Source organism: Oncorhynchus mykiss, chromosome 12 (assembly GCF_013265735.2).
Source record: "Oncorhynchus mykiss isolate Arlee chromosome 12, USDA_OmykA_1.1, whole genome shotgun sequence".
Lineage (NCBI taxonomy): Eukaryota > Metazoa > Chordata > Actinopteri > Salmoniformes > Salmonidae > Oncorhynchus > Oncorhynchus mykiss.
This window is the reverse complement of record NC_048576.1, coordinates 29,059,469-29,086,301: the sequence shown is the minus strand read 5'-3', so window position 1 is coordinate 29,086,301 and position 26,833 is coordinate 29,059,469. Positions and strand designations below refer to the sequence as shown.

Sequence of the window (26,833 nt, the reverse complement as noted above, 5' to 3'; positions counted from 1 at the left end):
TTGACAAGAAGACAACTCAGTTCCAAAAAATCTTTAATCAGCCCATTGATATTGAACAGTAGTATTAGTCAATTGTGTTCTATGATCGTATCAAAGAAAGCAAGATGACAATAATTCTCAGAGCGATGTGCGTTCTCCCAGAATAATACTGTGAAGCGTTCACATTGAATTCAAAAGAAACTTTCAGAGTGATGCTTCAAAACGTGTTATGCTGCAAAATCTGGGTTTTGTGTAAATGGGATGAAGCCTATGGGTGAATCTCAGCTTGCTCAATCTGCAATATTTTAAGCAAAACTCTTTCAAATCTGATTGATTCAGGTAGTTTGTACATACAATTGTGATATACTTAATTATCTTACTGAATACCTTTATATTCATATAAACAAATAACAATAAAAAAAACTGCTGGTCTAAGTTTATTCTGTACAAACAAGCCAAGCCAATGGAATCATATCAGTTGGTTAGAGTAGGTGCCATCTTAAGCTATTCTCTGTTTATAACAAAGCAGAAGTCGCATTCGCAGAACGGGTTTAGCAAAAGAAGACACAGTTAACTGAAAAATAACAAAGGTACTTAAACAGACGACCATAGATCGGAGTACAACACTAATATGATGAAAGCCAATACTTCAAACAAATGTCAAACAAATGTCTTACCAATTTACACTTGTACATTGCACTTTGTGTGTGCGCAGACACGCACACGCTCACAAACATACGCGCACACAGTCACACACACACACACACACACACGAACGCACACACGTTGTGCATATTCAAATAGAAATATTGTTTGGATAAATGTGATACTTTTACTACAAATTGTAATCAATGTTGTAGTAAAGGTTCAATTCATCACAGTCACCGTAACAGTATTTCTCTAAGCAGAGAATGTTACAGTAACAAGCCATTCTTTAGTCAGGAAGTAAAAAATACCCTTTTAAGTTGTGAGTAACATGAGGAATATGTATAAAATAGCTTCATAACACAGATTTTCTGCTTTTTACAAATGTCCTTCAGTCAGGGATGAGTCCAGATGTTAATTGTTCCACAAAGAATTGTTGAAAATCAAAACAGATATCATAGTAAGAAAAAAGCTTCCCGTACAAATCCAACTGTACAAACACTATACTGAGGTTGTACAAGAAAGAAACAGATAAATGTTACCCTCAAAAGACAAGAATGGGAAATAAAAAGCTTTTTTTCCCCACGTTTTAACCAGCTCACAAAGGCTTTTGAAAATGATTATAAGAAAATGACACTGCTTATAGACCTCCTTCTGTGAGGAAGAGGATGCAGTAGTATTATATTGGCGGCGATTCTGCACCCTTTGAGCAGAAAAAGCTTTGTATGGCTCTTGCAGTATGAACATAAATTCAAACGTATCTTACCCACGCATCCCATACCAACTACTGTTTTGTATTCATTCCTAAACTACTGTACAGCACAGCACGCACCTCAACTCACCTCTACAATCTCTGTCCCCTGTGGTCTGTATGTCATCTGTCCCAGGCTGGGTCTATACCCGGGTGGTGGAGTGGGAGTGGGGCAGGCCTGTGGAGTTGTACCCAGCTGGGAAGGTACTGTAGGGGTGCATATTGGGAAGGCCCATCAAGGAGTTGGGGATCATGGTGATATTGTTGGGTGTCATCAGGGGGATGTCGTCTGGTGAGCGGCGCAGGGTCATGGTGTAGTCCATATTGGTGGAGAGGTGCAGGGGGTCGTGAAGGTCATGAAGGTCATGGAGGTCGTGGAGATCATGGAGGTCATGCAGGGTGTCACACTGGTTCATCTGGCTGCTCTGGGTCATCTGATGGGACAGGCTCTCGTCGATGGTGGTGGTGGTGTGGCTCACTTCGTTGCCGTTGCTCTGTCGCTGGGGACTGGCTTGATGGGGGCTGCCGTGGCCATCCTGTCGGCTGCGCTTGTCCTTACGGTAATAGAGCGCGGCAAAGGCCAGCACATTGAGGAACAGCAGTGAAGCGCCCACAGCGATGGTGACACTCAGCTCAGTGGAGTAATCTCTCGGGTTAGCCACAATCAGAGGACCCGTTTCCTCCTCATCCCCGTTACTGCTGTGGGCCGTGGAGACAGGCGGACGCTTGGTGGTGCCAGTCCTCTTACCGTTGGAGTTGGTGGTGTCCTGGGGAGGGACCTTGGTGGTGGTGGAGGTGTATTGGAACATGTCATGGAGGTTATACAGGTGGGGCACCAGGTGCTTCCAGAAAGCTACCTTGGTGGCGCGGTAGTGGTCGCGGATGCGAGGCTTCAGGCCGATGTGAAGGTACAGCTGGTCATGGGGGTTGTACTTGGACCAGGCCACCTCCTCAAAGCGGTTGGCCTTGGTGTGGATGAACTTGGTGTCCTGAGGAACTGGCTTGTTGGGATCCCTGCAAACAAACAGTGAAGACAGGGATCAGAGATTGACTACCCACATAGAAGACATTAAACTTTCATTTGTTTCATTATGGGGGATGTCAACAGGCAAGTTGTGAGCTGTGAAACTGGTTGATGTAATGTCATAGAAATGTCTTTCTGGGTAAGTCTCTAAGAGTGTCCCACACCTGGATTGTGCAACATTTGTCCATTATTCTTAAAACAATTATTCAAGCTCTGTCAAATAGGTTGTTGATCATTGCTAGACAACCATTTTCAGGTCTTGCCATAGATTTTCATGTAGATTTAAGTTAAAACTGTAACTCGCCCACTCAGGAACATTCACTGTCTTCTTGGTAAGCAACTCCAATGTATATTAGGCCTTGTGTTTTAGGTTATTGTCCTGCTGAAAAGTGAATTCATCTCCTAGTGTCTGTTGGAAAGCAGACTGAACCAGGTTTTCCTCTAGGATTTTGCCTGTGCTTAGCTCCATTCCGTTTCTTTTTTATCCTGAAAAACTCCCCAGCCCTTAACGATTACAAGCATACCCATAACATGATGCAGCCACCACTACGCTTGAAAATAAGTAATGTGTTGTATTGGATTTGCCTCAAGCATAACATTTTGTAGTATTACTTAAGTGCCTTGTTGGAATATTTGTATTATGTACTGGCTTCCTTTTTTTCACTTTGTCAATTAGGTTGGTATTGTTGAGTAACTACGATGTTGTTCATCCATCCTCAGTTTTCTCCTATCACAGCCATTAAATTCTGAAACGGTTTTAAAGTCACCATTGGCCTCATGGTGAAATCCCCGAGTGGTTTCCTTCCTCTCCGGCAACTGAGTTAGGAAGGATGCCTGTGTCTTTGTTTTGACCGGGTGTATTGATACACCATCCAAAGTGTAATGAATAACTTCACCATGCTCAAAGGGATATACAATGTCTTCTTTTGATTTTATCTACCAATAGGTGCCCTTCTTTGTGAGGCATTGGAAAACTGCCCTGGTCTTTGTGGTTGAATTTGTGTTTGAAATTTACTGCTTGACTGAGGGACCTTACAGATAATTGTACTGTATGTGTGGAGTACAGAGATGAGGTAGTCATTCAAAAATCATATTAAACACTATTATTGCACAAAGAGTGAGTCCATGCAACTTGTCAAGCAAATGTTTACTCCTGTACTTATTTAGGCTTGACATAACAAAGGGATTGAATACTTATTGACTCGATATTTCAACTTTTCATTTGTAAAAACTAAAAATAATCCTAATTCCACTTTGACATCACAAACTGTGTGTAGTCCACTGACAAAAAAATCTAAATGTAATATTTTTTTAATTCAGGCTGTAACACAAAATGTGGAATAAGTCAAGGGGTGTGAATACTTTCTGAAGGCACTGTACATGTGAAGTGCATCTATACTGTATGTCTATAAATACTGGTTCTTCTGCACAGGCTTCAATGCGCATCTAAATATGATTAGGAAAACTTTTGGAGAAAATACATGGACACAAATGGGAAATATTCTGAAATAAGTGAAAGAATGACCCCAGTATTTTACTATACAATCAAGGCTGACCAGATCTCAGTGTACTGTACTCACCCACTCTTAGCGAAGTTAGTCCAGTAGGTCATGACCACAGCGCTGAGCATGATGTCATTCCTGGAGAAGTTGCACGGGAACAGGTCAGTGGCTCCCACCATGGGGATGCCAAACACATAGGGCACCTCGTCCCCGTGGGCCGAGTCCGACCACACAGGCTTCATCAGGCTCTGGCAGTGGTGGTAGAAGGCGTAGAAGTATGTGGGCGAGCCGTAGCGGGCGTGCAGGTCAGCCGTCACCACTGAGGGCTCCACCCACTGGTGGTCAGTGAACAGGGCAACTAATGTCTTCCTCCTGGTCTCCGGGTTGTCCCTGTCGGCCCAGTCCGTGTACATGAACTTGATGGTCTCCCTCAGAGTGTCCTTCCCCTCCGGGTAGCCATACAGGCTGTCCACAAAGTCCGACACAGCAAAATCAAAGTCGCTGCCAGATACGCCGTCCTCCAGGTCCACAACAGTCTCCACAAAGCGCAGCCCTTCCCCCTGGTTGACGCCCAGCATGATGTCATAGTTGAGGAACTCGCCCTGCTCCATCAGGATCTCGGGATCATCAGGGATGACGTCACCATCAATGACGGGGCCAAAGGCTACGTGGTAGCGGGCTGGCTGGATATCCTGCTCCACCAGCTCTCTGGCACTCTTCTTCTGCAGGCAGGACACCATGTCCAGGGTGTCCAGCACGTTGCAGCCCACCCTCTCGGCCAGCATGCGGGTGTACTTGACAGGCTGATAGTTGACGGCCCAGCTGGACAGGGCTGAGCCACTCTGGATGATGGCTCTGTGGAACAGGCCTGAGGAGATCACAGCACAGTCAGGCACAAACATAGATCAGAGGAGGGCTGTTTGGTCAACAACCATCTGAGACAGTAAATGTTTAGGCCTACTCTGCAGTATAACATATTGGTAGCTTCATAGGATCTCTATCTAAGTTCTGATGATGAGAGGTCAGTTCTGACCAGACTTTTGATGATCATTTGTGCTCACCGCACAATTTCATCTGAGATGGTGATAGACAAACCTCATCAACATTGCTTTTTCAATCTGTGTATCTGCAGTCTCAGTTAACTTTCATTTTCCTTTAACGAAAGATAAATCACTAAATAATATCGAGGGAAAGGATGGAACTCTAAAAATGATATGAATTCTAATTGAGAGTGTATATTCCACAATTAAAAATAAAGCTTAGTAAGTGGTGCATATGCAAGGTCTCACAACATTGGCCACATTAAAAAGGGATTTGAATTAATTAAACTCTCACTCAACACAAAGGCATCATATTTGTGGCACTCATCTTGAAGAGTACTGATTTTGGGAATGAGTCACGATAGAAAATTTCAATTTACAAAAAAAAAAAAAATGTCATTTTCGTGAATACACACAGTAGCCTTGTTGAAAACATCACTGTTAAATGAACCTTTAAGATTACATTTTAAGAAACACTATTAATTCAACCTAACTCTGTGCAAGAATTGGTCCAGTGATCTTGATGTGGAATATCTTTCTCTCTCTCTCTGCTGACACTCACAGCTCTCTCACTCTCTCTCTCTCTCTCTGCTGACACTCACAGCTCTCTCACTCTCTCTCTCTCTCTCTCTCTCTGCTGACACTCACAGCTCTCTCACTCTCTCTCTCTATCTCTCTGCTGACACTCACAGCATGTCCATCAGAACCAAGTGTAATGGAGGTCCGTGGACAGCCAGGCAAACCAAATAATAAACATTGACAGAAACCATGCTCCAAAATCAATACCACATCAGGGGGTGTGTGAGCAGGTGTGTATGCGATAACAGGCAGCCCTCATGCAGGGAACTACACACACCACAGTAGCACACACAAAGTCAGTCATCGCATCGTGCCTCAATATCTGCGTCCTCAGGGAACTCTTTAACCAAAGACTACTTGGCTATGTGGCAGGGCCACCATTTTATTTGACAGACGTGTACAGTAATTTCGAAAATTTGATAGTGCATCAGAAGTTTCTCTCTATTTATCAACTAGCCCATGTCAAAACATCTTTCAGATTGGTAAATTAGTCTAGCCAACTACCTAAACTTGTATGAATCATGATCAAATTACCGACCGTGCATGCAGGGAACGTGCCCAGTGGCCCTGACTTCCAGGGCGATATTGTTAGGCACTCACTCAGAAATCATATTAACAAGTCATGGCAAAATGGGTATAATTCAGACCTGGGATACCTGTAGTTTAAACTATGTTTGTGGAAAGTAACTCTTCCCACAAATATAGTTTGTGGAAATAACTACTTTTTAAAGCTATTCAAATACAGATCTCAGAAAGTAACTACTTATTAAAACAAATTGAATACAGATCTGAGAAAACAAGTACTTTAAAAAATATTTGAATACAGTAAGGGACTACTTTTCTGAAACTATTGGATTGGCTGCCTTCAACTAATGGCAGGACTGTATCGGAACTGCATGTTGAAGATAGAATGAATAGAGCACACACAATCTCCTATACTATTCCAATCTATCTGGCAGTCATATTTGATCTATACAATACATTTATATCTGAACATTTTGTAAATGTCCATTCTCTTGAATGTCAATTGCCCCAGGTGTACATAATCAAGTCAAACCAATTAACCAATGACATTTTGTACAGATAAGTATAAATAAGTTGTGATACTCAACTATTGTATGGCTCTTTCAACATGCTACTGAAAAGGTCAAAAGCTACAATTAATTTTATGATACCTGAAAATACTGCAGAGTAATTAAAAGCCATTTGCAAACACTACAAACATCAATTTGGATACTTACAAAAAACTACTTGGAACCTCTGTCCATCTGAGGGTAAGTGTTCTTATTTCAAACACACACTATACCATCTGTAAAGGGATCATTTTTTTGATTTTCCACCTACCTCAGCTGTAGTTGATTTCCTTTCAACACTTAATAGCCATTTTTTGTTACTATTAGCATTCTCAGTAACACTTAACATTAAACTGTTCTTGTGTCTGTGTAATACAACTGTCATTACTTTTGGAGTAACATTTTATTAGCTAACCCAAACCCTTTTAACTACTGTACACAAGAGGAATAGTGACTGTTTCTTATTCCATTTATGTAATAATTCCATTAATATGAAATTATAAAGCCATTTCCAAAGTCCTATGTAACACCAATGTTTCTATTGTAATAATCACAAAGTTACTACACATGTATAACAACTATGTCAAGTATTACCTTGTCTCATTATGAACATATATTTGTTAGTCATTCTGAAGCAGCAAAAGTGGTCTACTCTAATGTTGAGGTGATTCCATGTCCCTCATGTATTTCATTCAAGAATATAGGCTATATTGAGATTCATATCTAAGAGTTCTCCAAACCATGTACTTATGATCATATATTTAGATTAACTGAACTAACTGTAGAAGGTTTTTTGTTCTTTATCAAATATTTGGCTGCCATCAAATATATATATATATATTTAAACTTGCATATTTTCAAATACCTCAAATATTAGGTTTTTATGAGAGACATTCAAAATACTTTCAAATATAATTTGTTCCATTTCGTTCTGTTTTTTTCTGTGAGCTCAATATGCAGTTTATGTATAGATAAATCAGATCAAGCCTGAACTGTGCAACATAGTAGGGAGTTGAAGTTTCCAACAGGCCAATATTCTACACAGTTTAGCGCAGAAAACGTGGTAATTAACTACAATGACCATAATCTATTGCACGCCCGCATAAACTTGTCCGGTCTGTGCGGAGCAAGACATGGAGACTGAGAGAAGAGAGAAGGCCAATCGAGAGGGATAGAAAGCAGTTGCTTCGCAAGCCTGAAAATGGTTACACTAGTGACCATATCCCCCGTGCATCCCGCAAAGGTGGAGGTGTTGCTAACATTTACGATAGAAAATGTAAATTTATTTTTAAAAATTACATTTTCGTCTTTTGAGCTTCTAGTCATGAAATCTATGCAGCCTACTCAATCACTTTTTATAGCTACTGTTTACAGGCCTCCTGGGCCATATACAGCGTTCCTCATTGAGTTCCCTGAATTCCTTGTAGTCATAGCAGATAATATTCAAATTTTTGGTGACTTTAATATTCACATGGAAAAGTGACCCACTCCACAGACCCACGTTTTGTCCCATGGAATAAATATTGTGGATCTTAATGTTTTTCCTCATAATCATGGACTATCGGACCACCATTTTATTACGTTTGCAATTGCAACAAATAATCTGCTCAGACCCCAACCAAGGAGCATCAAAAGTCGTGCTATTAATTCACAGACAACACAACGATTCCTTGATGGCCTTCCAGACTCCCTCTGCCTACCCAAGGACGTCAGAGGACAAAAATCAGTTAACCACCTAACTGAGGAACTCAATTTAACCTTGCGCAATACCTTAGATACAGTTGCACCCCTAAAAACTAAAAACATTTGTCATAAGAAACTAGCTCCCTTGTATACAAAAAATACCCAAGCTTTGAAGCAAGCTTCCAGAAAATTGGAACGGAAATGGCGCCACACCAAACTGGAAGTCTTCCGACTAGCTTGGAAAGACAGTACCATGCAGTATCGAAGAGCCCTCACTGCTGCTCGATCATCCTATTTTTCCAACTTAATTGAGGAAAATAAGAACAATCCGAAATTCCTTTTTGATACTGTCGCAAAGCTAACTAAAAAGCAGCATTCCATGAGTGAGGATGGCTTTCACTTCAGCAGTAATAAATTCATGAACTTCTTTGAGGAAAAGATCATGATCATTAGAAAGCAAATTACGGACTCCTCTTTAAATCTACGTATTCCTTCAAAGCTCAGTTGTCCTGAGTCTGCACAACTCTGCCAGGACCTAGGATCAAGAGAGACACTCAAGTGTTTTAGTACTATATCTCTTGACACAATGATGAAAATAATCATGGCCTCTAAACCTTCAAGCTGCATACTATTCCAATTAAACTACTGAAAGAGCTGCTTCCTGTGCTTGGCACCCCTATGTTGAACATAATAAAAGGCTCTCTATCCACCGGATGTGTACCAAACTCACTAAAAGTGGCAGTAATAAAGCCTCTCTTGAAAAAGCCAAACCTTGACCCAGAAAATATAAAAAACTATCGGCCAATATCGAATCTTCCATTCCTCTCAAAAATTTTAGAAAAAGCAGCAACTCACTGCCTTCCTGAAGACAAACAATGTATACAAAATGCTTTTGTCTGGTTTTAGACCCCATCATAGCCCTGAGACTGCACTTGTGAAGGTGGTAAATGACCTTTTAATGGCATCAGACCAAGGCTCTGCATCTGTCCTCGTGCTCCTAGACCGTAGTGCTGCTTTTGATACCATTGATCACCACATTCTTTTGGTGCTAAATACGGCTACTAGAATCCTGACTAGAACCAAAAAATGTGATCCTATTACTGTTACTGTAATTTCATTATTTCCAATATGTTTTCATTAATTGAATTCACTTAGTCTATTTTATGAGAATTTGTAAGATTGTTATTTGCATAGAATAGACGGAGACCAGTCTTATCAATAATGGGATAATAGCATTTATTCTCGGAGCGCGCTCCGGAGCGCACTATCCACGAACAACAGTTTATATACAAAACATGACGTCATTTAATTGCTTCTAGAATGAATCTCCTCCTCCCGACTGAGACAAAGCAAGTTTAAAAGTTCATTCCGACTCACTAACGCACACACAGGACACACAACATAGCTGAATTAACTCTTGACCCCTCACCATTATCGATCACCACTTAGCTGACAGTTCTAGTTAACGGAAACCTGGGAATGCACTCACTACCTTATCTAAAACACCCCAGAGCTAAGTTTCGTCGGTTCAACCATAGGTTAAAGACCTTTTCTGCTTACTTAAAAAAAACACTCCTAATCTCCTCCAACCTGGCTGGAATGGTATTTATTTAAATGTAATTACCCCCTGTTTCAGGCTCCACAATCCCTCACTTATGAACTCATATTGTTAATCAGATATAATAAAACAGAGTATAAGTTTACTTAGTTACAGTTCTATTTAAAATGGGGATATTGTTTAGTCATTTATTCATAAAATTCCTAACAATTACTCCAGTGCTAGCCTCTCTACACTGGCTTCCTGTTAAAGCAAGGGCTGATTTCAAGGTTTTACTGCTAACCTACAAAGCATTACATGGGCTTGCTCCTACCTATCTTTCTGATTTGGTCCTGCCGTACATACCTACAAGTACGCTACGGTCACAAGACGCGGGCCTCCTAATTGTGCCTAGAATTTCTAAGCAAACAGCTGGAGGCAGGGATTTTCTCCTACAGAGCTCCATTTTTATGGAATGGTCTGCGAGAATGTGAGAGACACAGACTTGGTCTCAACCTTTAAGTCTTTACTGAAGACTCATCTCTTCAGTGGGTCGTATGATTGAGTGTAGTCTGGCCCAGGAGTGTGAAGGTGAACGGAAAGGCTCTGGAGCAACGAACCGCTCTTGCTGTCTCTGCCTGGCCGGTTCCCCTCTCTCCACTGGGATTCTCTGCCTCTAACCCTATTACAGGGGCTGGCTTACTGGTGCTCTTTTATGCCATCCCTAGGTGGGGTGTGTCACTTGAGTGGGTTGAGTCACAACCTTAGGTTGTGCCGTGGCGGAGATCTTTGTGGGCTATACTCAGCCTTGTCTCAGGATGATAAGTTTGTGGTTGAAGATATCCCTCTAGTGGTGTGGGGGCTGTGCTCTGGCAAAGTGGTTGGGGTTATATCCCTCCTGTTTGGCCCTGTCCGGGGGTATTATTGGATGGGGCCACAGTGTCTCCTGACCCCTCCTGTCTCAGCCTCGAGTATTTATGCTGCAGTAGTTTATGTGTCGGGGGGCTAGGGTCAGTCTGTTATATCTGGAGTACTTCTCCTATCTTATCCGGTTTCCTGTGTGAATTTAAGTATGCTCTCTCTAATTCTCTCTTTCTCTCGGAGGACCTGAGCCCTAGGACCATGCCTCAGGACTACCTGGCATGATGACTCCTTGCTGTCCCTAGTCCACCTGACCGTGCTGCTGCTCCAGTTTCAACTGTTCTGCCTGCGGCTATGGAATCCTGACCTGTTCACTGGACGTGCTACCTGTCCCAGACCTGCTGTTTTCAACTCTCTAGAGACAGCAGGAGTGGTAGAGATACTCATAATGATCGGCTATGAAAAGCCAACTGACATTTATTCCTGAGGTGCTGACTTGCTGCACCCTCGACAACTACTGTGATTATTAATATTTGACCATGCTGGTCATTTATGAACATTTGAACATCTTGGCCATGTTCTGCTATAATCTCCACCCGGCACAGCCAGAAGAGTACTGGCCACCCCTCATTGCCTGGTTCCTCTCTAGGTTTCTTCCTAGGTTCTGGCCTTTCTAGGGAGTTTTTCCAAGCCACCGTGCTTCTACACCTGCATTGCTTGCTGTTTGGGGTTTTAGGCTGGGTTCACTTAAATACATGATCTAAGTGATTGACAGTTGGTTTTCAGGGTCATAAAAGTATGCCTTATTTACTGAAGAACTAGTAAAATTGTGATTTTGTCAGACAGCATAGGCAGCAGCAGCCCTATATGAGATGATTACTTTGAATTAAATAATAAAGTCATGGGGCCTTCCAAAGTGGCGCAGCGGTCTAAGGTGTCACTACAGACCCGGGTTCGATCCCAGGCTGTGTCACAACTGACCGGGAGTACCATAGGGCGGTGCACAATTGGCCCAGCATCGCCCAGGTTAGGGGAGGGCTTGGCCGGGGGGCTTTACTTGGCTCATCACACTCTAGCAACTCCTTGTGGAAGGCCAGATGCCTGCAGGTTGACTTCGATTGTCAGTTGGATGGTGTTTCCTCCGGCACATTTGTGCGGCTGGCTTTCGGGTTAAGCGGACGCGGATTGTCTGGAGGACGCATGACTCAACCTTCGCCTCTCCCAAGCCCGTTTGGGAGTTGCAGCGATGAGACAAGATCGCAATTGGATATCAGGAAATTTGGGAGAAAAAGTAGGTAACATTTTTTTGCATTTTATTATAATAATAAAGTCATAAAACAAAAAATGTATTAAAGTAAAGTAATGTGAATAAATTATGGTTAATAAGTGATAAGTAGAAATGGGCATTCACTACCGTTTTTTCATTTTTTTTCATTTTTTTAAAAACTTTATTTAACTAGGCAAGTCAGTTAAGAACAAATTCTTATTTACAATGGCGGCCTACCTCGGCCAAATACTAACCCAGACAGCGCTGGGACAATTGTGCGCTGCCCTATGGGACTCCCAATCACGGCCTGTTGTGATACAGCCCCTAGAACGAGATGCAGTGCCTTAGACCGCTGCGCCACTCGGGAGCCCAAATGGGACTTCCAATGTTTTTATTCTGTGTTGTTACAGCATTCAACCCACATAATGCATACTGTCAGATAAAGACAGTATATTCAGAGGGCCATAGATTACAGTTAGTGCAAGACCCTGAGCATTGAGCTGAAGGGTAGCTTCAAGCTACCAGGATATACATCACAACCACTAACCAAAGCATTACATGTCTGGAAAACAAAGGACAAATCCCACTGCTCTTTAGTCCCTTAAATTATCCACTTTGATTATACTGTATGCTTCACCTTAATTATTCACTTAAATGACCTTCCTGTTTTTTACTTTGTTATGATCCCATCAAACCAAATTTGGCCTGTAGTAAAACAAGCTAATTTTACACAGCCAGGCAGTGGAAAAACATCTGGAAAACATGGCGATATAATCTTTTTTTATTATATCGCCAACGGTGATCGTGGTTCTTGATTAATGCTTGAAATATATAAATATATGATATAAAGACTTGGGTAGTCTGTCTGTATACCACAGTATCACGCTGGCTCACACAATCTCAGTGAGAGGGGCCTAAGCTGGCTCTGGTGCCGTTAGAGCTGTGGCCTGATGTAATAAAGGGCTGATTGATTAGAGGAGAAGAGGTGGTGTGTGTGTGTGTGTGTGTGTGTGTGTGTGTGTGTGTGTGTGTGTGTGTGTGTGTGTGTGTGTGTGTGTGTGTGTGTGTGTGTGTGTGTGTGTGTGTGTGTGTGTGTGTGTGTGTGTGTGTGTGTGTGTGTGTGTGTGTGTGTGTGCGGTTGTGGGAGATGTAAAGGCACAGATGCCACTATCTTTGTTTCAGATTGAGTGACATTCCTCAATTCATTCACAACCCTCCTTCCATTTACTCTCGTGAGGGTAAGAAAGAAATACGAGCAAATCTTTCTGGAACGCTGGGGATAAATGAGTGAGTGTAAAACAGAGTGAGGTTTAAAGATTATTATATTGATTAATAGATGCTGCACATTATGTGCTGTGTACACATGTCTTGATGAATAAAATGTAAATATATAAAGTAAAAATGATAGATAGCTAGATAATTAGACTCCATCCATACACTACCTTGAATTTATAGGTGGATCTGTTAAAGGGGTTCACTCTTTAAGAGGCAAAGCTTTTAGTCTGATTATATTTAGGAGAGGAGAACAATAGCCATCACTTAACTGTACCACTACCCTACCACCCTAGCCACATATCCAAACAATTCACTTCCTCTGAAGGACTCAATTGGATCCATTTGGAGTTTGGGGTTTGGTTCACAAATAGAGTACATTTTGCATCCCTTTGATATTTTAAGTAGAAATTGTTTACCAATAGTGAATTTCAAAAGCCTGTTAAATTAAATGAAGTGCCCTTTATTATAGACCACATGGAAAATTCGGCATTTTGACATGAAGATTTTAACCCGCTTAACCCCAAATGTATTGAAGGTTTCACTATCACTGTAAAGCTCTAGTTATGTTTTTGCTTTGACAAAGACCTTTCTGAAGATTTGTATTTATTTAATGTGATTAGTGATTCATTTACGTCTGTCCCTCATTTTAAAGTCAACCCAGTTACGTGAACAGAACTCGTTTGAATATAAAATAAAATCAAATTTTATTAGTCACATGCGCTGAAAACAACAGGTTTACAACAACCTTACAATGAAATGCTTACTTACGAACCCCTAACCAACAATGCAGTTTTAAAAAATAAGGATAAGAATAAGAAATAAAAGTAACAAGTAATTAAAGAGCAGCAGTAAAATAACAATAGGGAGACTATATACATGGGGGTACCGGTACAGAGTCAATGTGCGGGGGTGTCACGACTTCCACCGAAGGTGGCTCCCCTTCCTCGGAGGTCGTCGTCACCGGTCTACTAGCTGCCACCAATTCCCTTTTCCGTTGGTTATGTCTTATTGGTTTCACCTGTTTCTCGTTTGGGGTTTGGTTTAGAGCTATTTAAGCCTGTTATGCCCACCTGCTTTTGCGTGGGCTTGTTTCTCTGTTCTGTTTTGTGGATGGTATTGTTTGTATTTTTCCGGACTGTTTGTGTCCTGTTTTGGGCCGGTGATTTATTCGCCTGTTGTTTTGGCATGACCTTTTCTCACCGGAATAAATACAGTTTTCCTTAAACCTCTGCTCTCTGACTCCTGACTCCGCACGCACCACTCCTAGTTATGTAACAGGCGGCACCGGTTAGTTGAGGTAATATGTACATGTAGGTAGAGTTATTAAAGTGACTATGCATAGATGATAACAACAGAGAGTAGCAGCGGTGTAAAAGAGGGGGGGAATGCAAATAGTCTGGGTAGCAATTTGATTAGATGTTCAGGGGTCTTATGGCTTGGGGGTAGAAGCTGTTAAGCCTTTTTGTCCTAGACTTGGCAGAGAAAACAGTCTATGACTTGGGTGGCTGGAGTCTTTGACAATTTTTAGGGCCTTCCTCTGACACCTCCTGGTATAGATGGCAGGATGGACACCTCCTGGTATAGATGGATGGCAGGAAGCTTGACCCCAATGATGTACTGGGCCGGTCGCACTACCCTCTGTAGTGCCTTGTGATTGGACCCCGAGCAGTTGCCATACCAGGCAGTGATGCAACCAGTCAAGATGCTCTCGATTGTGCAGCTGTAGAACCTTTTGAGGATCTGAGGACCCATGCCAGATCTTTTCAGTCTCCTGAGGGGGAATAGATTTTGTCGTGCCCTCTTCACAACTCTCTTGGTGTGCTTGGACCATGTTAGTTTGTTGGTGACATGGACACCAAGGAACTTGAAGCTTTCAACCTGCTCCACTGCAGCCCCATTGATGAGAATGGGGGCGTGCTTGGTCCTCTTTTCCTGTAGTCCACAATCATCTCCTTTGTCTTGATCACGTTGAGGCAGAGGTTTTTGTCCTGTCACCACACGGCCAGGTCTCTGACCTCCTCTCTATAGGCTGTCTCATCGTTGTCGGTGATCAGGCCTACCACTGTTGTGTCATCGGCAAACTTAATGATGGTGTTGGAGTCGTGCCTGGCCGTGCAGTCATGAGTGAACAGGGAGTACAGGAGGGGACTGAGCACCCCTGAGGGGCCCCTGTGGTGGGGATCAGCATGGCGGATGTGTTGTTATCTACCCTTACCACCTGGGGCGGCCCATCAGGAAGTCCAGGATCCAGTTGCATTAGGAGGTATTTAGTCCCAGGGTCCTTAGCTTATTGATAAGCTTGGAGGGCACTATGGTGTTGAACGCTGAGCTGTAGTCAATGAATAGCATTCTCACATAAGTGTTCCTTTTGTCCAGGTGGGAAAGGGCAGTGTGGAGTGCAATAGAGATTGCATCATCTGTGGATCTGTTGGGGCGGTAGGCAAATTGGAGTGGGTCTCGGGTTTCTGGGATAATGGTGTTGATGTGAGCCATTCCCAGCCTTTCAAAGCACTCTGTGAGTGATCCGGGTCGGTCGTCATTTAAGCACATTACCTTAGTGCTCTTGGCACAGGTACTATGTGGTCTGTTTAAAACATGTTGGTATTACAGACTCGGTCAGGGAGAGGTTATAAATGTCAGTGTAGACACTTGCCAGTTGGTCAGTGCATGCTCACAGTACACATCCTGGTAATCTGTCTGGCCCTGCGGCCTTATGAATGTTGACCTGCGGAGAGCGCGATCATACAGTCTTCCATAACAGCTGGTGCTCTTGTGCATGTTTCAGTGTTATTTGCCTCGAAGCAAGCATAGAAGTAGTTTAGCTCGTGTCACTGGGCAGCTCTCGGCTGTGTTTCCCTTTGTAGTCTGTAATGGTTTGCAAGCCACATCCGACGAGTGTCAAGGCCGGTGTAGTACGATTCAATCTTAGTCCTGTATTGACGCTTTGCCTGTTTGATGGTTCGTCGGAGGGCATAGCGGTATTTCATATAAGCTTCTGGATTAGAGTCCCGCTCCTTGAAAGTGGCAGCTCTAACCTTTAGCTCAATGCAGATGTTGCCTCTAATCCATGGCTTCTGGTTGGGGTATGTACGTACGGTCACTGAGGGGACGACGTCATCAATGCACTTATTGATGAAGCCAATGATTGATGTGGTGTACTCCTCAATGCCATTGGAGGAATCCCGGAACATATTCCAGTCTGTGCTAGCAAAACAGTCCTGTAGTTTAGCATCTGATTCATCTGATCACTTTTTTATTGATCTAGTCACTGGTGCACCTGCTTTAATGTTTGCTTGTAAGCAGGAATCACGAGGATAGAATTATGGTCAGATTTGCCAAATGGAGGGCGAGGGAGAACTTTGTATGTGTCTCTGTGTGTAGAGTAAAGAGTTTTTTCCCTCTGGTTGCTGACAAAAATTTGGTAAAACGGATTTAAGTTTCCCTGCATTAAAGTCCCCGGCTACTAGGAACACCGTTTTCTTGTTTGCTTATGGCGGAATAGAGCTCATTCAATGCTGTCTTAGTGCCAACCTCTGACTGTGGTGGTATGTAAACAGCTACGAAAAATACAGATTTTTTATTTTTCCTTTATTTAACTAGGTAAGTCAGATAAGAACAAATTCTTATTTTCAATGACGGCCTAGGAACAGTGGGTTAACTGCCTGTTCAGGGGCAGAACGACAGATTTGTACCTTGTCAGCTCGGGGATTTGAACTTGCAACCTCTCTAACCACTAGGCTATCCTGCCACCCCAACTCTCTAGGTAGATAGTGTGGTCTACAGCTTATCATGAGATACTCTACTTTAGGCGAGCAATAGCTCGAGACTTCCTTAGATATCGTGCACCAGCTGTTATTTACAAAATTCATAGTCCGCCGAGCCTTGTCTTACCAGACACCAATGTTCTATCCTGCCGGTACAGCGTATAACCAGCCAGCTGTATGTTGATAATGTCGTCGTTCAGCCACGACTCCGTGAAGCATAAGATATTACAGTGTTGAATGTCCCGTTGGTAGTTTAATCTCTGCGAATATCATCGATTTTATTCTTAAAAAATGTCACGTTTGCTAGCAGAATGGAAGGAAGTGGGGGTTTATTCAATCGCCTACAAATTCTCAGAAGGCAGCATGCCCTCTGGCCCATTTTTCTCCACCTCCTCTTCACGCAAATCAAGGGGATCTGGGCCTGTTCCCAAGAAAGCAGTAAATACTTTGCGTAGGGCTCGTCAGACTCGTTAAAGGAAAAAAAGGATTCTGCCAGTCCGTGGTGAATAATCGCAATCCTGATGTCCATTACTTCTTTTCAGTCATAAGAGACGGTAGCGGCAACATTATGTACAAAATAAGTTCAAAAATAAGTTACAAACAACACAAATATACAACAAAAAAAAACACAATCGGTTGGGCCCACGTAAAACATCAGCCTTCTTCTCCGGCGCCATTTTGGTGAAACTATTCCTTCTTTAGTTGAGGATAAGGGTTGTATACTGTGCATTCAGAAAGTACTCAGACCCCTTGAATTTTTCCACATTTTGCTACGTTAATGCCTAAAATGTATTCAATTGTTTTTTTTCTCATCAATTTACACACAATAACCCACAATGACAAAGCAAAAACAGGCTTAGAAATGTTTGCACATTTATAAAATATAATGATAAAAAATATCACATTTACATAAGTATTCAGACCCTTTACTCAGTACTTTGTTTAAGCACCTTTGGCAGCGATTACAGCCTCGAGTCTTCTTGGATATGACACTACAAGCTTGGCACACCTGCATTTGATGAGTTTCTCCCATTCTTTTTTGCAGATCCTCTTTAGCTCAGTCCCTGCCACAGAGTTCAATCTTGGTTTCATCAGACCAGAGAATCTTATTTCTCATGGTCTCAGAGTTGTTTAGGTGCCGTTTGGCAAACTCCAAGCGGGCTATTATGTGCCTTTTACTGAGGAGTGGCTTCCGTCTGGCCACTCTACCTTAAAGGCCTTATTGGTGGAGTGCTGCAGAGATGGTTGTCCTTCTGGAAGGTTATCCCATCACCACAGAGGAACTCTGAAGCTCTGTCAGAGTGATCATCGAGTTCTTGGTCACCTCCCTGACCAAGGCCCTTCTCCCCGATTGCTCAGTTTGTCCAGGTGGTCAGCTCTAGGAAGATTCTTGGTGGTTCCAAAGGCCACTGTGTTCTTGGGGACCTTCAAGGCTGCAGATATTTTTTGGTACCCTTCTCCAGTCAACCTCATGGCTTGGTTTTTACTCTGACATGCACTGTCAGCTGTGGAACCTTATATAGACAGATGTATGCCTTTCCAAATTATGTCCAATCAATTGAATTTACCAGGTGGACTCCGATCAAGTTGTAGAAACAACTCAAGAATGATCAATGGAAACAGGATGCACCTGAGCTCAGTTTTGATTCTCATAGCAAAGGGTCAGAATACTTATGTAAATAAGATATTTATATTTGACATTTTTTATAACTTTGCAAACATATCTAAAAACCTGTTTTCACTTTGTCATTATGGGGTATTGTGTGTAGATTGATGAGGGAAAATATAATTTAGTAAATTTTTGAATAAGGCTGTAACGTAACAAAATGTGGAAAAAGGGAAGAGATCTGAATACTTTCCGAACACACTTTATAATGTAAAGGTAAAACTAAATAATGGCATAATACAGAAAAATAACATTTTTGCATTTTTGCATAAAAACATCAAAGTAGAAATAAAAGCAGATAACAGTAGATCTGTTTCAACACAGTGAATAAAGTCACTTCCCTGAAGCAATACTACAGAGCACAACACATTAATGTTAATGCTCCACATAAAGCTATACATTGAGATGAAGTACCAGATAATGTAGTACCTAGTATGTGTCTGTGAAAACTGCAGGCTGAGGAATCACTGGGTCTGTGTGTGTTTATCATGCGATAAAGCTATATAAAGGCATTCTCATTGGGCATGAGATTCACTGGTGACTATCCCCATCCCATCCCACCCCCCCTGCCCTGTCTATCCAGGTTGAGTTTTAGTCTTACCCTCAGAGTGATGGGACAGTGTGAGCAGGCTGACGCAGGATGCTCCGATCCCAGATCCAAAGACAGTGATGCGACCAGGGTCTCCTCCAAAATAGCCAATGTTCTTGCTGATCCAACGCAGGGCTTGGATCTGGTCCAGGAGTCCATAATTTCCTTTAGCTGCCTGGTCACCTGTACTGAGGAACCCTGAAGTGTACAGCAGAGGATATTAGTGTTATTTAACTTCTTTCTTGTCACACTTTTATCTGTGATTTACCATACCAGAGCAGGTTAAATACCTAGCTCAGTACATCATTCTCCTCCTCCTCCTCCACTTTTTCATAAGGATACTCTCACTGCATGGTTCCTTGAGTTGCAACCAGTCTTTTTCTCCACTATGCATTCTCCACTATGCAGTATCAATCACAGAGAGAGGGGCTGGCCCTTTCCGCCCCTCGCACAGAGATACATGAAGTGTTACAGCTGTGATGTCGCTCCTACAAGAAAGACTCCAGACCTTGGCTGTGATTCCTGCATCCCTTCCTATTTAAATCAGTCTTCCAGGCTTGACAAAAGCGGTCAATTTCTCTGGCGGTTAGTTCAAAAAAGATTAACAGTGTTTTGGAATATTGTAGCTTGTATACACCAAGTAGGCGATTAATAGTCCTAACCGTTGTCTTCTGACTGAGGAGTTCTAATCTTACTCCCTCCTCAAGACAATAACATACTGAAAAAGACTTTGCCTTCATAACCTGGGATTATACATTACACACCAGGAGAAAATGACTTCCATAGCACATGATAGAAATGTAACAAATGAATAGAAGTTTGAATAACTGGCATAAGTGTACATATGAATTGGATCTCCGTGTGGAGATCAACGTTATGAGAAGAAGAAAATGTATCTTCTAGACTGAAAAGAAATTCCACAGACACCATTCAGAGATAGTAAGAGAATCCCATCACCTAGTACTCCGACCCTGTAGTTGAGAGTGATGACGATGACATTCCCATAGCTGGCCAGCACACTCCCATCGATCATATTTCCTGTCCCCTCCATGTAGGATCCTCCATGGATGTAGACCATCACAGGCCTAGCCTCAGTGTTCCGAATGTCTGCAGAGAGAATCAGCCATTTACTATTTGTACTGTAAAGAGTTACAGGCAAGGTAATGCAACATCAGAATACTGTAACCCCTACCAGACGGTAGACTCAGCAACATTTACACCACTAAAGCTGAAGGTAAGCTCAAGGTAATGGTATTGATTTTAGCAGATGTGCTTCGGTGATTACGGTCTTGGTTGTGACGCACCAATGGAGACAAGAATGCAAAGCAAGGACACTACTCATACAGGCCTAACAGGGATCTATATTATGTCAATCTCAATGTTTTTCCCCCACAAAACTGTGTTTATACTAGAGCCTGAGCCATATTCTAATATTCTATTATTAGCAATATACCGTTTTCACATCTAGTATCTCTAAAGTGTATCTAGTTAATACTATGTGTTCACTATGTTCAACAGAGCATGCGTCTTATCAGGCAAGGTGGTCGTTTCTGTGCACCACGCTCCTATCAATTAATTTGTCATAATAGTGGTTAAATTACAGGACATGATTTTCTCTGCATCTAAAACAACAACTACTAAATATAGTTTTTTCGTCAGAATAAGTATATAAACCCTCCCCACAATATAACTGCCCTCCCCGCCCCAATGAAAAAATGACAAAGTAAAAAACAATTTGGTGACAAAAAGAATAAGGCATATGACCTGAACTGTAAGTTCAGTGTCAATGTGAGAAAGGCGTGAGTTGCCATAAAATAACTTAAGGACACCCATTTCCTACATCACACTCAATCTCTTGAACAGTACGACATGTAGTGAATAGTAATAGCTTCATCCTCATGAGTCACTCATACGGTCCTCTCATGAGACCCACAGAGAGGTAGTGGAGGAGACTTTGAGATAAGATGTAGTTGGTTATAGATAGCCCAGTTTGTGATCCCTAGAAGACACAGGAAAATCTTCACTTCCCATTCTATTTATGGTGCTACAAAATAATATCTTTGTTGATTGGTATAGCCAAAGATACAAGAAATAACCCATTTGAGTCATTGTTCAAATTGAGTAAATTTGGGATCAATGGCAAATTGACCAGCATTTGTCTTCAAGGGGGACAAAATCAGTATTCAGTGTCCCAAAAAATCCATGGCACCAAAAATACTGCAGATATTATATGGATGTCCAAATCAAAACAATTGAGAGTGAAATAGCTAAGACGCTGAGAGAATCAAGTGACTTATAATTGACTTGGCATGCCCACTGATAAACTAAGGTTTAACCACTTCTGAGTTGTCAAAGGTAAGATCGAAGACGAAAGTCTATGAAAATATCAAAAGTCAAAAAGTGTCTAAAAAAATAAAAAACGTCATGCATTAAACTTTGAGCACCAAAAATACCTTCACTGTCACCATGAGAGAAATCCACTCCTTGACTCTTGCTGTGGGCCCCTAAGAATCACATCAAGGAGGAAAAAAAAAAAAGTACAAGAGAATTCAAAAATAGCATGATTGACCACCAAGGAAGGAAGATAGTGATATCCCAATCTGTGTCTCGGAAAATCTGTCAAAAATGGCGTTACTGTAAAAACAAAAGAATGTTTGTTTGCAGTAAACATAGGCTGTGCAGAATTTGAGGTAAGATATGATGTACTCTCCTTTTCATTGCCATGACTCAATCAGAACAAATTAGATTTACATATTGTACAAACAGTAACTTTTGACATCAGAATGTTGATTTATTTCATTAATGGCTTTCCAATAATAACAAATAAAAAATGTATAGAAATCAATGTGTTTTTCGAATAAACATGTCATGGGTGGATGTTATTGTGTGGAATGATCTTACTCTGGATTGCTCTTAATTTCACACAGCAGAGAGACACACACACTCTCAGGCATGGATGGATGCACACATCTCTGACCGACATTTATCGGTCTCTACTGTGTTTGATTTTCAAATACGATGACGATGTGATCTTGGTTTTGAGCCAACTCTGAAGTCACTTTGCTCCTTTTTACTTCTTTGTTAGCTTACATACCTTCTTCTCTACATACTTTCTTGTTGGGTTTTCTGGCACATTCCTTGGATACTCTTTTGACTGAAAAATGAATGAAAGACTACGGAATAACAGAAGGCTCTGAAAAATTTAAGAAGCATTCAGGCACCCAATTCCCAACCCGGTTCACTTTTCATCACCTCAGGAACTATACAAGGGAGGTAGTGGGATAGGGGGTTAAAGATATACATCGAATTAAATAATAATCATAATGATTTCACAATGCTGCACACAGTCCATTTTCACATGCACTCTGTCTGTATATTGTATGAGCCCTAATACTCTACAAAATAAATGAAGGAAAGGAAATGTGTTTACCAATCACAATAGTGTTTACTTGAGACTAAGCACCTCCGAATTTGTCAAGTAAATATTGATCTACAGATCCATAGCATAGAAATATATAAATGTATTGCAACTCAGATTCTTACACGGTTAAGGCGTTTCATTGTAAACAACAGGCCTCTAGTGCACAATAACAAACATTTCACCGGTCTGATTTATCATAACTATTGAGCCATTCCCAGTAGTTAGGTTATGCCATGCTGTAGGCTATATTCTGACTTTAAATTATTAGTTGTCTGACGCAATAATAGGTTTTATATCAGTGTGTGATTTTCCCGTAGAGAACACAATGAACAGAGTCAACAGTGTAACAGGATGAAGAAGAGTAGGTGACATGACTTTGGATGAGAAAACAACTTGGGGTGGCACAAATGAGATGCACAAGGACAACTGCTGCATACGCAAAACATGATGATTGCAAGGTGACAGCAAGGGTAATACAGTAAACAACATGGATTGTTCCTTTGGTCCATTTTACCCGTTCCACTCACCATCCTCTGTTGGAATATAGATGTTTAAATACAAACAGTCCTCGTTCTGATCCTGAATGAGGTTGGCCACTGTGTCCAGGTTATAGGTGAACCATATGGGCATCATGATCTCAGGCACTGTGTTGCGGATGTTCTGCGGGCACACGGGCATGAAGTGGGTAGCATTCTTGATCCCTGACCAGGAAGAGGGCTGCTCTGGGGGCATGAAGCGCTTCTCCCCGATGGGAGGGGCAGCGTACGGCACCCCAAGGTACTGGTCAACGGGCTTAAGGACCTCGCCTGGCACCGCAACCCGGAGGCCCCTCAGCTTCCCAAACTGGGTGTTCACAGTCGGGTTGAAGTTCTGGCTGGTCACCACTGTAAATGGCCAGTAGGAACATAACATCCACATTAAAAGACCACGGCGGGTGGTGATGGTTGCGGTTCCTCGCCGATTTGATAGGTGTGCAGGCAACACATGGTGCGTAAACTCTGCCAAACACATGGTCTGGGCAAGTGAGTGCCCTTGCACCACGCCAATGTACACTCGAGTGTCCTCTCAACCCCTATGACCTACTATATTCCACTTAACCAGGCATCGCTCAACCTGCCCTGGGCGCCAATGGTTACTAAAAACAAATTAACAAAGCCCAGGTATTCACTCATCTCCAGCTCCAATTCTCATTGCTGTTCTGAAACCGAGCTGCAAACAAGAGAGACAAATGGTTAGGTGAGCAAACATCGGTGGGTTGCTAACTGCAATGCCCCTGAGTATACTGACGGGACTATGTTGCCAGATTACTTGAAAACTGGGGCTTCTAAATATATAGAGCGGGAGTTGCTCATCATCCGTATGCTTTCACAGAAGATAGGCTCCCTGTAGACAACCCACACAATCATTTCAAAGCAAACTAATCACTTGGGAGAACTCAAGGGACCATTTGAACACACTACTTTGGTGAGTGAGTGGTAGTATTGTCTGTAATCCAGCAGAATATTAATGTAAATACTGTATATGTAAATATATATCGCAGAGGATATGCTCATTGGCCTCAATTGTCTTCTTTTTTTTTATTTTTACGATTTCACCTGGGACAAATATTACTCTACAAACAGGCGATATAATTTCCAGCGTCATGTTTGTTATAAACACCCTTTCATGGTTCTAGTGTGGGCTGACAATACCATGGGGAGAAGATTTGAACTATCTGAAAAAGCATCTGCATCGAATGTTGTATACTGCAATGCATCTGGAAGTAAGGGATTTAGTAATATACTGCACATTCACTTTCTCTCATTTAAAAGACAGTAATGAACGGGACAGAAATATCAGAAAAACAACACTGACGTAACCTTTGAGTGGAAGGATGAAAAGCTGTGATGGAAGGAAGTACAGTGCCATATAATCATGTTCTTACCCATGATGCCTGCATGTGCGTAGTATAGAGCCACAGCAGCATGGCAACAACAACCCTCCAGTAAAACAGCTAAACACTAGACTAAATCCTAATGAAAACAGCTAAACACTAGACTAAATCCTAATGAAAACAGCTAAACACTAGACTAAATCCTAATGAAAACAGTGAAACAACAGTGTTGCAGAGCTACAGGCAATAGAAACAGTGTAACCAGCCTCCTGGGTCATCAGGCTGGGTACTTGCTTGTCGGTATGGATGACTCCAAGAACATGCAAGCATAAGTTTGTTTCCCTAAATGAATTTCTTTAGCATTTATTGATAGACCATGGTAGAGGCACCTGAAAGTGAACCTACTCTTTTCTGGAATGAACAGATAATGATTCTGTCAAAAAACAGAAATATCTCTGAGTCCTCTACCTCTTCAAAAGTGTACAATCTGGGTTGTGAAAATATATCAGAAAAAAGTAGCGAATGTAGCTAGATAAACGCTGTTTTTATTTGTTTATTTTCAACTTGTGCAATGATTGCAATTTATTGGCTGATGTATGGATACAGAAACAGGCTAAAGGTTGACAAAGTAAGCCTCAGCTTAGGTTAATCAGGAGGCCAGGCAAAGCTGACGAGGTATATTCCCTAAACACATAGGATTGCGTTTAGACTAGCAGGGGAGATGGAAGAGACTTCCCGACAAGACATGAATACGAATAGATTACAACCCACGGTCTCTTATACTTGCAGTGCTGTGGGAGCTATCTGATGCCCATGCAGTGTGTGTAGCCTACATTGAAAATAAATAAATTATCCAGAGTTCTCAATATCCTTATATTAAAATCATCACTTCAAAATACTGACAGGTCCTGTGTCTAAGTCTGCAACTAAATGCTGCAACCTGTCCTATTTTCCTGAGCTGTGTGTAATTTTCAGACCCAATGAAAAGGCTGTTGATTAAGAAAATACATAGAGAACAACAATGGTCACTTTGAGTGTAGGCCATTAGCCTAATGCTTTCGAATATACTCAATATGTCAAATACAGACAATTAACCATAAGTTATACCACACTCAAAACAGGTGTGTTAACATCCTGAATATAGTCTACAAATGTTGCATTTATGGGCCAAAGCTGGGCAAAAAAATGTATTCATGCATTTAAAGATGCATTTGAAAAAACAACATTGTTGAGGTCCGTTATGGCGGCTACAGGCCCACAATAATGTAATGATATCAGTGGCTCTATTGGCTATGCCAGTCATAAGCACAATTACAACCACATCCCCAATGACAACTTGTAGTGAATTACTCTACACGGGGAGTCTAATTGGACACACATGACATGCTTTGACATTTCGCCTATAAATTTGTGTTAATGAATCCCAATTGCATTATACCGATTCCAAGGTAGCAGCTTGTGACCATTGGCAGAATGGTTATGGCTAAAAGATAACCGGAGTGCGGCGCAAATAAAGCAGTTTATTTCTCTTCTCTATCTATGTAAGGCACGCAAGGTGCTATAGCCAAATCCAGTGCTATAGCCAAATCGAGTGCCCTTGCAATTTAATGTTGCAAGGATTAATGTTAATCCTTCCAAATCGTTCAATTAGTCCAACTCGTTTTAGTGTAAAACTAAAACATGCACGGTTACAGGGTAAAAGGATGATAATGTCACAGAACACCTCGTTGAAGGTGAGCTGGTGGCACTGATTCACCAGTAATAGGCAACGATGCGTTAAAATGTCAGAGTGAAAAAGAGACTGAAAACCAGACGTTCACACAAAAGACCAAGCCACAGTCAGCCCTGCTCCTCCAAATTCCCAAATAAACACCAAGGATGCGGTTGATGAATAAAACGTTGCAAATGTTGACCCTAATTATCACATGCAAAACATCTAAATATCATCAACATATTATACAATGATGTTTAAATGTGCTACAATTAAAACACATCATATTATGAAAAGAATACCCATGATCCTGCTATGTGGGATCGTGGTGTGTAGTAAAATCTTGCCAAACCTTCATCTCATGGAAAGGGAATTTTCGACTCACCTGCTCTAACGGAGGCTCCTACTCTTCATCCCCGGTTTGCTCTTCTCCATATCATTTCGTTTTCATGGCACTGCATTGATGATCACATTTCATTAATATTATTTTTTAAATCGCATGCAAATATTTTGCTTTCAATTCACATGTTCTATTTTGTCTTCTTGATTAACATTAATATATTAGCCCTTTCGGTTTGTGCGCGCGCAGCTCG

General features: G+C 41.7%; 1 protein-coding gene across 4 annotated transcripts; it reads right to left on the bottom strand.

Annotated features, from left to right (window-relative positions):
- Positions 1-16: 16 nt before the first annotated feature.
- On the bottom strand, positions 17-26,833 carry LOC110537364 (neuroligin-3). 4 transcript variants are annotated; one of them, XM_021623348.2, is made up of 7 exons: positions 26,626-26,833; positions 23,184-23,865; positions 21,689-21,739; positions 20,193-20,342; positions 19,248-19,433; positions 3,980-4,769; positions 17-2,389 (listed from the first exon to the last, which is right to left on the bottom strand). In XM_021623348.2, exons 2-7 carry the CDS (start codon positions 23,665-23,667, stop codon positions 1,519-1,521), a joined length of 2,532 nt encoding a protein of 843 aa, XP_021479023.1. In that variant the 5' UTR covers positions 23,668-23,865; positions 26,626-26,833; the 3' UTR covers positions 17-1,518. The 4 variants fall into 4 exon arrangements, with proteins under 4 accessions (XP_021479023.1, XP_036793243.1, XP_021479024.1 ...); XM_036937348.1 differs by lacking the exon at positions 26,626-26,833 and adding an exon at positions 26,543-26,619; XM_021623349.2 differs by lacking the exon at positions 21,689-21,739.